A 14,276-nucleotide genomic window follows, 5' to 3' on the forward strand; every position below is an offset into this window, starting at 1 on the left:
CTTCAGTGATAGATTCCTCCAGGGAATCAAGGTGTTTCCTTTTGCACCATTTCTTCTGAGGTAGCTCCCCAGTGGGATCTTCTGAGGAGGACTCCAGAGAAGGGGTTCCCTTCAAAGGGGGTTCTTGGGACTCACGTGCCCGGGGTCCCGAAATAGAGGGTTGGGAGAGGTGCATGTTAGAGGGGGTTCTGATACTGATGTCATTGGTGCTGACTGCGAGCCTTCGGAGTGAAGGACCCTCTCCATCACCTGGGCAGCAGGCCTACCTGACGTGGGATGGGAGCCCAGAACTGGGAAGGACAACCTCGGAACCGGGGTCACACCCCGTCCTGAGGAGCTCACCTCCAGTTGAGGAGCTCCGAGAGGACTAGAAGCCATCGGAGCTGTGGACATAGATGTCACCAGCGAGAAAATAGGCACCGGGCTTGGTACCAAGGTATGGACAGTCCGAGCACTGCTCCAAGAGAGCATCTGCTCCACCGGAGCCAATGCAGCAAGGGTGGTCTGTGCCGACAGGGGAAAAACTGCTGTTGGAGCCAAGACAGTATGCACTGGAGTGGACATCGGTACCAGGATCTCCAGGATCTGGGTAGAGGCTGGAGGAGGATAAACAGGGGAAGATGTAGTAAAAGATTCCGAGCCAAGAGGGATGGTAGGTCTAGCTGGAATGGGCAATCCCCTAGCTGCCAGAAGCTGTTCCACAACCTGCACTAGATCTAATTCAGAAAAACTCCTAGTGAATCTAAAGGAGGTTGCTGAATGAGAATCAGATCTTTCTAGAAAGGGGCCAAACCTCTGCCCCAAAAAAGGGTCATAAGTTGGAGAGTATCTTGTCCTTGGCAGATATTCAAGTTTTGGAGCCGATGGAGCCAAAGAAGCTGTCAGCACCATGGCCAGGGATGGTGACGAAGCAGGTACAGTCATCAGAACCAATGTTGTATCAAAGGATGGTACCGAAGTCACTGGTGCCGAGGTTGGAATCGAAAGAGGGGTGAATATTATGGACGGCACCAAGAGAGAAAATACAGAGCCTGATGCGAAGAGGTCTGCGCCGAGGGCACTGGCGAAGCACGGAGCAGACTCAGTTCTGTAACTGACAGAGATCCTGGAACTGAGTGACTCCATTTTTCCTTATGTTTTTTGGTCTTTGGAGGGCTGAGACCTCAAACCGAGATAGAGCCTCTGAAAAAGGTGTCTTGATTAAACCTTTTAAAATAAGTTTATTTTTACATTCGATTACTAAAACTAGCACAAATGTCACAGTCAGCTTTAATATGATCCACACCCAAACAGTAGACACAATGAGCATGTGTATCCGAGTTAGGCATCTCACGTCCACACTTGTCACATTGTTTAAACCCCAATTTAGCTTTGTCTGACATAGTAAGGCAACAAGGCTATCCTATAGAAAAAACAAAATAAGGGAGAGAAAAGGTAAGAGAATACCAATGATGGTATTTAAAAAATACCACAAGTGGAAAGGAAGGGCCTGTCAAAGACAGGAGAGAGGGACAGTACCAATAATGGTAGAAATTAAATTACCAAGGTAAAGGGAAAGGAATAGAATTAGGTTATAGGCGACAGTGAGAAAAGGCTGAATTGACTAAAAAATAAACAATTTTGAAGAGAAACTGTCTTAAAAATAATAATTTTCTACTTAGCTTTGAGAGAGATGGCTAGCACGTCTGACTAGGAAAGAGGCAAACGAGATCTGGAGTAACTAGGAAAGGGGCATTATGGGTAGGTCTTAGCTGCGAGTTTTTGGCTAGCATGAGCGTGGAAACGGCCGTATCGGTTCCGAGCACGGAACCAAGATCCTAATAGTAATTAATGAACAAAGATTTACAACATCAGACTGAAGGGTTAGAGCCCTTCCCACCTCCCTCAAAGGGGAGGCTAGGGACATGCATGCTCAGGGGCAAGTGTATATGACATGAGCTCTACCTGTTACTATTGAAAACCCACTTCACCAAACTTCTAAAAACCAGGACAACCTCATCAGACACTTAATTACACAAACTCTTGGATCACTGGAATTTATCTCCAGGAAAGTACCACTTGGCCAGCAAGACTAAATGACCAAACTGAAGCAAATCAAACCCACCCCCACACCCCCCCTAACTAAATAACAACTCCAAGATCACACTACAGTGGGAAAAGAGCAAAGTTCACCATGGTGACCAAGTGGTTACTTTCCTGGAGTAAAAGTCCAGTGCTCTGAGAGTTGATGTGAATAAGTGTTCAGCAAAGTCATCCCAGTTTATAGATGTTCAGTGAAGTGGGTTTTTGATAATAACAGGTAGACCCATGACATGACCTGGTACAGGCAGGAAAAACAGACTGCCCTACTTCCCAAGTAGTTATAAGTAGTTGTCCTGCTGGCTTCCTCCTCTTATGAAAGTGTGGGACAACCCATGTAAAGCTTGTTACTGAGCATGTGCAAGGTGGATGGTGACAAAAGAAATAACCCTATGTCTTTGCATGGAAGATGGTGCCACTTTTGGTTCACTTCTTCCTCAACTTTACAGAACAAATGAGCCATAGGTTTCCAATCTGCAGGGAACAAACAGGGTGAGCAGAAGAGAAAGATGATGACCAAAGAAGAAACAGAGAAGTTCAAACAAATAAATAAAACTACAAGAAAGTGAACCTTTATATTACTATTACTTCCATTAGCCTCTCAAATAATTTTAATCTTCAAATTGAGAAACAGTTTTAATAATAGCGACATTACCTTAATGAAAGCATGCTCTTTTATTTGTAAGCCTTTGTTTTTATCTCTCATGTTTTAGAAAACAAAGTAAAAAATAAGACCACATTTAAGAGTAAGTATAGTAATTCATGGAAAGTTAATGAGGTCACGTAAACTGACATATTAAACAAATTGCACATAATCCCTACTTGAGGCAAATAATTGCTACTCTGCACAGATTAATACTTGATATAAATTGTTTCTTTACACATTTCCCAAACATAACAAGGCCTTTGCAGTTACCTACTGAAATAATGAACATTCTAATTAGACTCTATTATATAACTTTTTAAATTATTCTGCGTTCATATAAAGTTTAATAATATAAAAAACTAATACATAAAATGTACTTGGTTACTGCCTGTAAAGGGAGCTGAAAGAACAGACCACTAACTTTAGAAGGATAATGATATGAGCATTGAAGGACATCTTCATGGTTTGCAGTTTCACCTTAACATTTTGAGTAGTATTCCTTGTCGCCTCCTTCACACTTTGATGATAATGCCATCTGGTGACTTCCCACATGGCAAGCAGGAGGCAGGAAAATACCGGAAAATAGCAAGCAGTAAAGGCAAATTAGCTTACCCTTCAAACTCAGGAGACAACAGAACAGATAGAAGAATAAACCCAAAGGAAAGTCAGAAAGGAAACAGATACATTCCAATAATTTTATACTGTTCCACCTACAGTAAAACGTTTTGAATAACTGTCTATTATACCAATAAAATGACATTCTGCCACAAAACATTAAAATGAATAGCTCTTTCATGAATCTGTACCCAAGCAAATCTTACCACCACCACCCAATAAAAGCCATGTCTAGGACTCAAATACAAAATATTCTCTTTTCTTATAAAATAGTTATGAAGAGGAAGACTTAAAATTCAGAATAATAAAATACACTGGGAAAGAGTGGTGCACCCTGGAAAGTGGCAGAAAAAAACTGAAGCTATAGTTTGTACTGTCTGCATTTATTATCTACTTCTTTACAGAAGACAACCAAGGCACAACAGATTGAAAGGGTTAACTGGTTAATAAGGGCTATATGAAAGGGTGTAACAAACAGACAGAACGTAGTAACACAACTGTGTAATGCTATAATAACACTTCATAAAATGAACTGTGTGCAGTTCTTCCATTCATCTCATTCATCTTAAAATGTAAGCAGGATGGTGACAGTGTATAGTGCCCAGTAAAGCTCATGTCATTCAGAGATTACCGGCAGTCTGAAAGTCAAAGGCAGTCTTATGGTTCACATTATACATTCTGAATAGGACAACAAAAATATAGATGGAAAGACGGACATTGTGTAGTAGAAAGGGGACACAATATAGCACTAAAGGAGGAATGTGAGAGGCACCGAATGAAATGTGATATATTTCTGCAGTATCAGTGTTTACTTCTCTTTCAGTCTATCTGTATGACTGTATAGAACAGGTAGTTATGTATGCTAAGAAAGTGGTACTAAACTTGTTTTCATTACAAAAACATTTTCTACATGAGTTGTACATATTTCCATAATGTGTTTGTAGCATCTTAGTTTAAATGACATAGAAAGTGCAAGAACAATATAAACAATTAAACACAGAAATACATCATTGTAAACTTACGGGTCAAGAACTTTTCCAAGCTGATGTTGTGATCTTTCCCTAAAATCATTTGCTCTTTTAGAAGTTATTCTTGTTGCTTTCTCTCTAAATAAATAAAGGAGGAAGAAATGAAATTATGATTGTATAGAAAACAACTTATTCGACAAAGATAAAAATTATATCCTTACTCTGTAAAGTCTATCTCACAATTATGTAAGAGCCTAAAAGAAACCATCATTCTCTGGGGTTATGCAGTTGCTTAGTGTACTTCTAACTGATCTAAACAGGCACTATGTAGCAGAGCCTACATCCCACTGTTTGCCTCATCAAAAAAGCAATGTCTGGCCAGTGGGGTATAGGTAAATGCAAGGCAATGATTCTGTAGACTATCACACATCTAGCCAATAACCAGACAGTGACAAAAGGCAAATGTCATACCCTGTTACCTTATATCTGTAAACACTGTAACCATTATACCCCTCCCCAATCCTCTCATTTTATAAGTGAGTGAACTGAATTTTACTTAAAAAATATGGATAGCTTTTTGACGCATGAGGAGAGCCGCCGTGCCTATAACAATCGAGATGTGAGAATTTCCTGCAAGAGAATAAAGCTTGAAGGATGCAGTCGCAGCAATAAGTTGGATCTGAATGCAAATGTAAAGACAAAATAGTTTATTGCTAGTGTCTATGTTTAAATGAAATATTAGAATAGCTGTGGAATAATACCTAATCACTTAGCTGCTGAAATGCTTTTGTCCAGTGTATAAGTAAGAAATAACATATGATAGCATTGTCATGTCATGACATGTCTTGGCATGTAATGTAATTCTGGAGCTGAAAAAGACTGTCTATATGTCTGAATCAAAAAACTCCCATGATATATCACACAAATGGGGCATGGAGACCTGGATTTTGTCTGTGATTTAAACAGAACATGCTGGAGAGACAGATATGTGTCCCAGTGCCCTTCCGATGGAGCAGGCTTCCCATCCATGTCAAGCTGAGTTTGTCTATTACCCGATTTAAGCACAGTCTAGACCAGTGGATGGGGAAGAGGAAATTTACATTGGGCCTGGCACCCATATCCCTTATCCTCTTATTGTTTCCCTGACTTTGGAAATCATGTGTGATTTCAGTCAGTCAAAGCCAGACATTATAGTTTCATTCTTATTATTATTGGTCAGAAACTGCTTTGTGATGCTACACCTGTCGATCTATTAACTTTTTTAAATGACCTGGTGTCATACAGTGTTCCTCCCAGCAGAGCAGAAGCTGTCTTATCTAGTATCTGGAGTACGTCCCTTATCTGCCACCCTGCCCGATCAGCTCTTCAGGTGGTGCTTCACTCCAGGACACATTCCCCACCACTGCCCCTCAGTGTAGTACTTGGCTTGCTACAGCTAGGCTTTACTATGCACCCAGAGTAAGAGCTGATGAAGTCATTTTCTTATTTCTGTGCCAGCATCAGAAATGTTGGTACAGGAACTACACTTCCTGAATGTTCTCCCTAACAACTTGTGCCTAGGGTAGCTACCTCCTTTACCCCACCCTAGCTATGCTTCTGCCTCCTGGCTTTGTCTGGAAGTCTTGAGGTTCAGAGGTATGGCTGCCACTCTAAAACCAACACCCTACCATCCCTCCCAGCTGTCCCTGACTTTATAGAGTGCCGCAGATTTTGCCTTATACTTGTCGTGTCCAACATAACTGATGGACTATTACACTCAGTCAATAATACCAGACAGAATTTCATATATTTTATTGTTCAGAAAATACAGTCTAATGCAAGAAATGCTTTGAGTAAGTCTTCAAAGGACTAAAGCACTGCCTTGTTAATGAGATGCTTTCTGAAACAAGGGTATGGGGTTTGAAGCTTTCTTTTCTGAATTGTTCTTTTAATTTTTTATGTGACTTAGGATAATATTTCAAGAGTATCTTCAGTGTTTAGTCCTAGTGAAAATAATTAAAGCTGTCCGTTTTTGAGGAGTTGCTTTCTATGCCAAGGGTACAGGGTTCAAAGCTTTAACACCCCCCAATACATCTTACATCTTTCATGCTGCAAAACGTATTGTTCTATTACATTTTAAATTAGTTTAGGATAATGTTTTAAGAGTAACCATGGTGTTTAGGGTTCCCCCACATATATGTATTTTGTGCTGCAAAACTGTTGCTCTATTCACTTTTTAAGTGAATTTAGGTAATTCTTAAATAATATTTCTGGCATCTAGTGCTCTCTCCCATATGTCTTTCATGCAGCAAAATATGCTGTTCTAGTTAAGTTTTAAGTAACTTTAGAGTAATATTTAAATTCCTCTGGTGTCTAGTGTCCCCCAGTGTTCCAAAATTTACTTGTTAGTCTAGAGATGATTAGAGGTAAGACAGCTCCACACACACACAGACACATACACACACACAGACACACACACACACACACACACACACACACACACACACACACACACACACACACAAACACACACACTCACATTCTTACCTAGGACCACTTATTCCGCTGCTTACACTCACATATGCAACCATACATATACACGCACAAGTACACATACCCAGCCACTAGATGTCCAGTAAAGTCCCCTGCACGTATCTCTAATGTGATCTCTCCCACTGAAATTAATGGATGAACACAAACATTTGACCAAGTTAACTTACTAGGCCAGCTGAGCTAACTCAGTGGAGCGCACATGGCTAATTAGCATAGGCTACTCCCATGGAATGCCTCATTAGCATGCAGCTCATCCCAGGAGATGGCCAATGGTAGTGATCCTACACTCCTGATAGAATCACTGCAGTGGGTCTGCCTCTGAATCTAAAAGGACTGTCACCACCGGTACCAGCTAATGGTGGGGCTTACTACTGGCATCAGTCCTTTCTGAATCTGGTCCACAATTCATTGCAACAAGTGATCTCAAGATACCAGGAATTTACTTAAATTGGATAGCATTACTGCTTCCCCTGGGAAAAGGGTATATGCACAACATTCAGCATTTTTCTTATGGTGGTTATGGCAAATGTAAGTATAGCTTCACCTTTAATAATAACAAAAAAAAAAAAAACACCTTGCATGTTAAGCTTTGATCAGCATGTCAGTAGAGTTTTACCTTTAAAATACCTTATTTGTTCTGCTTTGATCAGTATCTAGTTCAAATACATCTTTTAAGAGGCTAATCAAAGAAATGAAGTCCACCCATATTTATGAGCTTCTTTAGTTCAACTTTCATCTACACATAGCTGTGTATATTAACAACTATTATAGCCCCCACCCAGGGGCTCAATATCTTGTGTTAAATGTTCCATGCCATTTGTGGGCCCTGAAAGCAAGGTGCGATGGCCTACTGTTTTAACTGAGTTTCTGTACTACTGCCTATTTATGTCCTAATCATGATGATAACTTCTTCTGATACTTAATGTGTATCTGTAGTTGTTCAGTGAGGATTTTAACCCCTCAGGTCTCCACTGAGAAGTGGGCCTTATTTTCAGTGGGACATATGACTTAACAAGAGTCAGATAAGTAATATACAGCATATTTGTCAGGGTCACAATTTTATTTAAATCTGTCTTTGTCTTATATAACAACTAGGTCAGACTGCTATTATAGGTTCATAGGTATGTACTAGGCTAATGGCTCTGGAGCGTTTACAAGCTTAGCCCATAGGAATACCCTGGCATCATGCCACCCGGCCTTAGTTCCCAGTGCCTCTGTTGAGTAAAGCCACTGGAGTGATCACCAGGGTGAATTTTCTATTTCTCATCCACACATCAAGATTTCTCTTGAAGAGGGCCAGTGAGGTGCTCTGCTTGACATGTATGGGAAGTCTATTCCATAGCATGGGCAGTCTCTGGCTTATATACCTGTCCCTCCAGCTTGTTCTGTTGATTGTGGTAATGAGTGTGAAGTCTCTGCAGTGTGTGGTGTGGAGGGATTGGGATTTCTTTAAATGTAGCATTTCTAACAGAGCTGGGTCAGACATGGCTTTGTAAGTCAAGCAGAGATCGCCTCTAAGTAGGCGATATGAGACAGAGAATAGTTGGAGTTTTTTGAGTCTGTCCAAATAGGACAAGTGTTTAAGGCCTGGGGTCCTCTTTGTGAGGTACTTTTGCAGCCTCTACAGTTGTTACAGGTATCTAGTGAGGTACATGCCAAATGGGGCATTGTACTTGATGATTGATCTAATGAGGGAAGAGTAGAGGGAGACAATGGCCTCTTTCTTCCTGGATGCAAAACACTTACTAATGAGATGTGCCACACAGAAGGACTTTCTGACCACAGTGGCAATGTGGTGGTCAAAAGAGTGGTTGCTGTCAACCTGTGTTCCCAGATCTCATATAATGCCTTCTGTGTTCAGTGGACTACCATCGATGTGGTAATTCATGGGAACTGAGTTTTTCCCAAAGGGGATGATGACACATTTTTTGGCATTGAGCTTAAGGCCATGGTTCTGACACCAGTCGTTGGTCTCAGTGAGGCCTTTCTGTAGGATGTCAGCATCACTTGGGGAGTTACTGATAGTTCCCAACTTGCAATCATCTGTGAACTTTGTCAGCCAGAATCTCTTCATGTTGCCCTGGACTTCAGAGAAGTAGAAACAAAACAGGAGAGGACCCAGGACCGAACCCTGTGGGACTCCACTCGTGACTGGTTGGCAGTCTGATTTGGAGTCAGCTACTTTCACACTGTGGGTTCTATCTGTGAGCCAGTTTGCAACCCACCTAGTGATATAGGGGTTGATGCCTAGCTTAGTGAGTTTTTCTATGATTCCTTAGTGGGGAATGGTATCAAAGGCCGTGGCCAGATCAAGGTAGGCTGTATGAACCACCTTGCCTTCATCCACAGCTCTGGTGACTGACTCAGAAAAGTTGACCAGGTTGAGCAGGCATGATCTACCCTTCACAAAACCAAACTATGTGGGATCCAGAGTTTGGAGATTCCCTATATCCTTGTTTATTAGGTCCATGATGATGTGTTCCATAGCTTTGCATATCAGACTCGTCAGGCTAATGGTGCGATAGTTCCCAGGGTCTGTAGTCACTCCTCCTTTGTGGAAAGGGATGACTGTAGCAGTGCACCATTCAGTAGGGACAAAACCTGAGGTGAGGCTGTGATTGAACAGGGCACACAGGTGAGGTGCCAGTTCACTCTGTAGTTCACATAGAACACAGCCAGGGATATTGTCAGGTCACATAGAAGCTGTATTCCTGGCCTTGGACAGTGCTGTTTTAACCTGTGCAGCAGTAATACTGAGTGCCTGGCAATCTACTGGTATTGTGATTGGTCCTTTGGTGGGGGAGAGAGGGGTAAAGTTGGCACTGAATCTGTCGGCCAGTATATTGGCAATATCTGTTGGCTCAGTATAGGAGATGCCATTGTGCAATAGCTCAGAGCAAATCTGGGTATTGCCATATAGATTCTTTAATTAACTAAAGAAGGCCTTGTGGTTGTCTTTACTATCTGCTGCAATTCTGTTTTCATAGCTAGCTTTAGAGGATTTGATGAGGGATCTCAACTTTTTGTTGAGGCTGATAAGGGAGTTTTCCAGTTTTGGGACTTCATCTTATTCCGCATCAGATTCCTCTTTCTGTTGTAGAGTTTGATTATGGCAGGGGACCACCAGATTGGTATCCTTTTTTTGGAGGAGAGTGTCTTGGTTCTATTGGGTATGGTGAGATCCATGCATTTGTGTACATGTTCGTACAGTGCATTGGCAGTCATGTAAATATTCTCCATTTGCATGTGTGCCGTGAAGTTAGCCACCTCTGTTTTTAGGACCCCAAAGTTAGCTTTGGAGATGTTTTTCATGGTGGTTATCTTTGCAGGGGGGGTGTGGATTTCCAAGGTGATTATTTTGTGGTCGGATCTAACCAGGGAGGAGTTGACTATTGGTGTAGAGCAATGGTTGCCCATGTTAGTAATGACCAGGTCAAGGATGTTGCTACCTCTAGTGGGGGTAAGAATAAGCTAGTCCAGGGCACTGGAATTAATGAATTCCAGGAAACATTGGGCAAGTGTATTGGTACATGAGTAGTTTTCCCAGTTAATGGAGGGGGTAGTTGAAGTCGCCCTGTATGAGAGTGTTAGGTTGGACCCTAATATTCTCCAGGGTGCTTAGGAATGTAGAGTGTGAGTCTTGGGACATGGTTGGAGACCTATAGCAGGCTGTGACCTGAATTGCTGTCTTACCCAGTGTTAGCCGCACCATAAGTATCACTGATGCGTTATGTTGGGCTACCAGTCTGGTGGTGTGTGCAACCTTTATGAATATGGAAACATCATTGCCTTTGGAGCTTCGGTCCAAGTTCTGGGGCTGAAAGGGTGTGGAATGAGTCATAGCTTGGTAGTGCAGGGGTGCTTTCTGCTGCCTTGAATCAAGTCTCTGTTACAGCACAAATGTTGATGTTCTCCATTTTAAGGACTGTTTCAAGCGAGTGCATTTTGAGATTTAGACTTCTAGCACTGAGCAGCATGATCCTCAGATTACATTTGTTTGTACCTGTTACAGTGGTAATTTGGTCTTTGGAACACTGCCTAAAAAAGGCACTATAGGGGTGGCAAGAGCCTGGTTAGATTAAATGTATTTAGTACCTTTAGAGCATCATCTCAAACAAGGTGAGAAATGCACTTACTTGCACCATATTATTTTTCTGCAATGCCAGATGCAGTATTGAAGAAATTAAATATTTTTAGCAATTGTTTCTATTTTTTTGCCAAAATATCCTTATGTACCAAGGTCATCAGTGGAGTAAATGAAGAAATGGATGCCATGATGAAAATTCTGCTACTAATGAACTGATTTTGGTCACCAAAGCTCTTTTGCTGAAAAGTCAAACATTTTACAGCTGCAATCAAAAGATATATAGTTTATTCATGTGGGAAGTTTTTTTATTGGCCACTGTTTTATTGTAGATTCTCTTTTACTCAATTTTATTTTTCATTTTGGCTTCTGTTGTTCATGTTTTTCTCTTACATTTACTGCTGGTTTCCTTTCCTTTTTCATCAAATTGTTCATTTTATTCTTCTTTTTGTTTTGAGGTAATGTCAAATTTTAATACTTTTTTTTCCTCTCCAGCTGCCTGCCAACTATCACCCCACTTCCCTCTTCAGGGACCATCACACAGAAAGGCATCAAAGGTTTTGTGGTTAGCTTTGTGATCCCCACTCATGGTCAATAACATGAGCACCCACATAACCACGAGGGTGCTGTACATCCTCTCATGTCATATACATGCTCCTGCAAGTATGCACATACAACACACACACACATGTGCACACGCATACACACACACCACAAGGGCTAACTTGACCAGCTCCAAGACCAGGTTTTCCAGCCCTATGACATTGCTGTGTAAGCCTCCACTGAGGCAGGAGCAATCTGATTGACCCGGACCATCATTTCCCTCCTCAGGATGTGAGAGCCAGTGTACAACTCCACTCCTATCCTTCCCTGTCCAGCTATTCTAGTACCTGAGCCACTAGGTCATCTGGGTCACAGTCAGAGCTTAATCTTGGTGGCTTGGGAATTGCCTGCCCCTGCTGTAAATCTGTTTTTGCACACTCCTCCTGGACCCATCTCATTTGCTCACTCAACTGAGTACAGTGAGATCATATTTTGATTTCAAATACTCCTACCAGTCCCATCTCCTCTGCGGTGTACAGAGAGAGCACTTGGGAAGGACATTCCCCTACAGTATCTTAATCTGCTCTGTTTCCTCCATCTCCAAAAAAAAACAAAAAAAAAAAAAAAAAATTGCACTTCACCTGCTTTACTGTATTTGTGTTTCTTCCTACTTTATTACCTTATTTTGTTTTTGCCTCTTCTTAAAAGTACTCAGTTGAATTTATTCTGCTGCCTTTATTACTGCTTGTTAGTAGCCTGATTAAATTGTAACTGTTATTCTAAGGCTTTTGGTTTAAGCACTTGGGCTTTAAACCATTTGTTTTACATTAAGAAGGTTTGTGGTCTGCACTGTTGTGGCAGGACAGGTAGAGTACATCCTTCTAAGTTGGGAACTGCTGATTGAAGTCTCAGTGTCTGTTATTCTAAAAGTGTATTAGTTCTGGGTTAAGCACTTGGGCTTCAGGCCAGTTATTCTACATTAAGAAGGTTTGTGGTCTGCACTCTTGTGGGAGGAGAGGCTAGATTCTGCCCTTCTGAGCTGGGAATTTCTGGTTAAAGGCTTATTGAGCATGCTTACTTGAACTGTTTCTTTCTGAAATCGGTACACCTTGTTTGCTGTAGCATAGACTAGATTCAGGCCTGCTGGATCTAGCTTTGTTTGCATAACTTGTGCACTGATCCAGGCCATCTTTTTGGAGAAGGTTTCTCTGTACCGTAGTGGCAGGAGTGTGCAGTTAGAACTTGTCTGATTGAAGACTGCTGGAACAGGGCTCAGTTGTGTGCTTTTTAACTGGTTAATTGGGTAAAGTGTTGTTTTGATTGTATGTATCTGCTCTATTTTCTGAAAAAAAAAAAATATATATATATATATATATATATATATATATATATATATATATATATATATACTTGTTTCCCACCTTTCTGAACTAGTATAGTCCAGTTTTCAGGTCACTGCTGAATCCAGGGCTGTGTTACAAGTTTCTGTGTTGCCCATACCTTACTTGGATAGAAGGAAGTTTCTCTGTTCACCTGTGAGAGAGGGGAGCTTTGAGCAGCCTATCTGTCCCTGGAGGAGTGGTTTCAGCCCAAAAGTTAGTAGTTTATTGGCCATTTTGGGCTAATTTCTATCTCTTTCACTTCCCTGCAATAAAAAACACATTTGTGCAGTTTTTGCATTTGTATTCCGCTCAGCAAGTGCCTTCCAGGTGTTCTGCAGAGTCTACAGCAGCTGGGAGACAAAAGAGAGACTTTGGAGTGATTAAGTATAATTTTTCTGCTTTTCTTGCTGTCTTAAACTAATTCTGCCTAAAACGCCAGTTGTTTTAGCGTTTCTGTGATTTAAAAAGTTTGTTATTGCTACATATTGTAGTTATTTGTTGCCTGCACTTGAATTAAGTTGTTTTTGTGTTTAAATAATCTGTTTAACTGTTGTTGGCTACACACTAAAGTGCAATAGCCTTTTCTATGCATTTAAAGTGTTGTTTTGATTGTATCTGCTCTATTTTCTGAGAAAAAAAAAAAACAAAAAAAATACTTGTTTCCTGCTTTTCTGAACTAGTATAGTCCAGTTTTCAGGTTATTGCTGAATCCAGGGCTGTGTTTCAAGTTTCTGTGTTGCCCATACCTTACTTGGATAGAAGGAAGTTTCTCTGTTCACCTGTGAGAGAGGGGAGCTTTGAGCAGCCTATCTGTCCCTGAAGGAGTGGTTTCAGCCCAGACGTTAGTAGTTTATTGGCCATTTTGGGCTACTTTTGATTGTATCTGCTCTATTTTCTGGAAAAAAAAAAAATACTTGTTTCCCGTCTTCCTGAACTAGTATAGTCCAGTTTTCAGGTTATTGCTGAAACCAGGGCTGTGTTACAATTTTCTGTGTTGCCCATACCTTACTTGGATAGAAGGAAGTTTCTCTGTTCAACTGTGAGAGAGGGGAGCTTTGAGCAGCCTATCTGTCCCTGGAGGAGTGGTTTCAGACCAGAAGTTAGTAGTTTATTGGCCATTTTGGGCTAATTTCTATCTCTTTCACTTCCCTGCTCTAAAAACCGTATTTGCACAGTTTTGCGCGCCGGGTAGCGCCAGTTAGCTAGAGTTAAACTATTCTCGGCTCCAAGAAGTCTACTCTTCAATTTTTCCCTTGTAACTAGACAAACCTTCAACTTTAGCACTCAAACCATTCATTTCACAGTCAAGCACTTGCTTAAAACTCATAGCAAGCACTAATTAACCCTAGCACTAGACCCCCCTATACTGTCCAGAAGGACAAGGCTCTCTATTCGTCCCCACCAGCCAGTCAGAAAAACAGCTTACT

At 41.2% G+C, this 14,276-nt stretch overlaps 1 protein-coding gene across 1 annotated transcript in view; it reads right to left on the bottom strand.

Annotated features, from left to right (window-relative positions):
* EFHB (EF-hand domain family member B) overlaps nucleotides 1–14,276 on the bottom strand; it is a 511,923-nt gene that overhangs the window by 208,237 nt on the left and 289,410 nt on the right. The window contains exon 7 of the mRNA XM_044066233.1: nucleotides 4,363–4,446. Within this exon, the coding sequence (XP_043922168.1) occupies nucleotides 4,363–4,446 (84 nt within the window). The remainder of the gene's footprint in view (nucleotides 1–4,362; nucleotides 4,447–14,276) is intronic.

Source organism: Protopterus annectens, chromosome 3.part1 (assembly GCF_019279795.1).
Source record: "Protopterus annectens isolate FY-2018-M chromosome 3.part1, PAN1.0, whole genome shotgun sequence".
In the NCBI taxonomy this organism is placed as follows: domain Eukaryota; kingdom Metazoa; phylum Chordata; order Ceratodontiformes; family Protopteridae; genus Protopterus; species Protopterus annectens.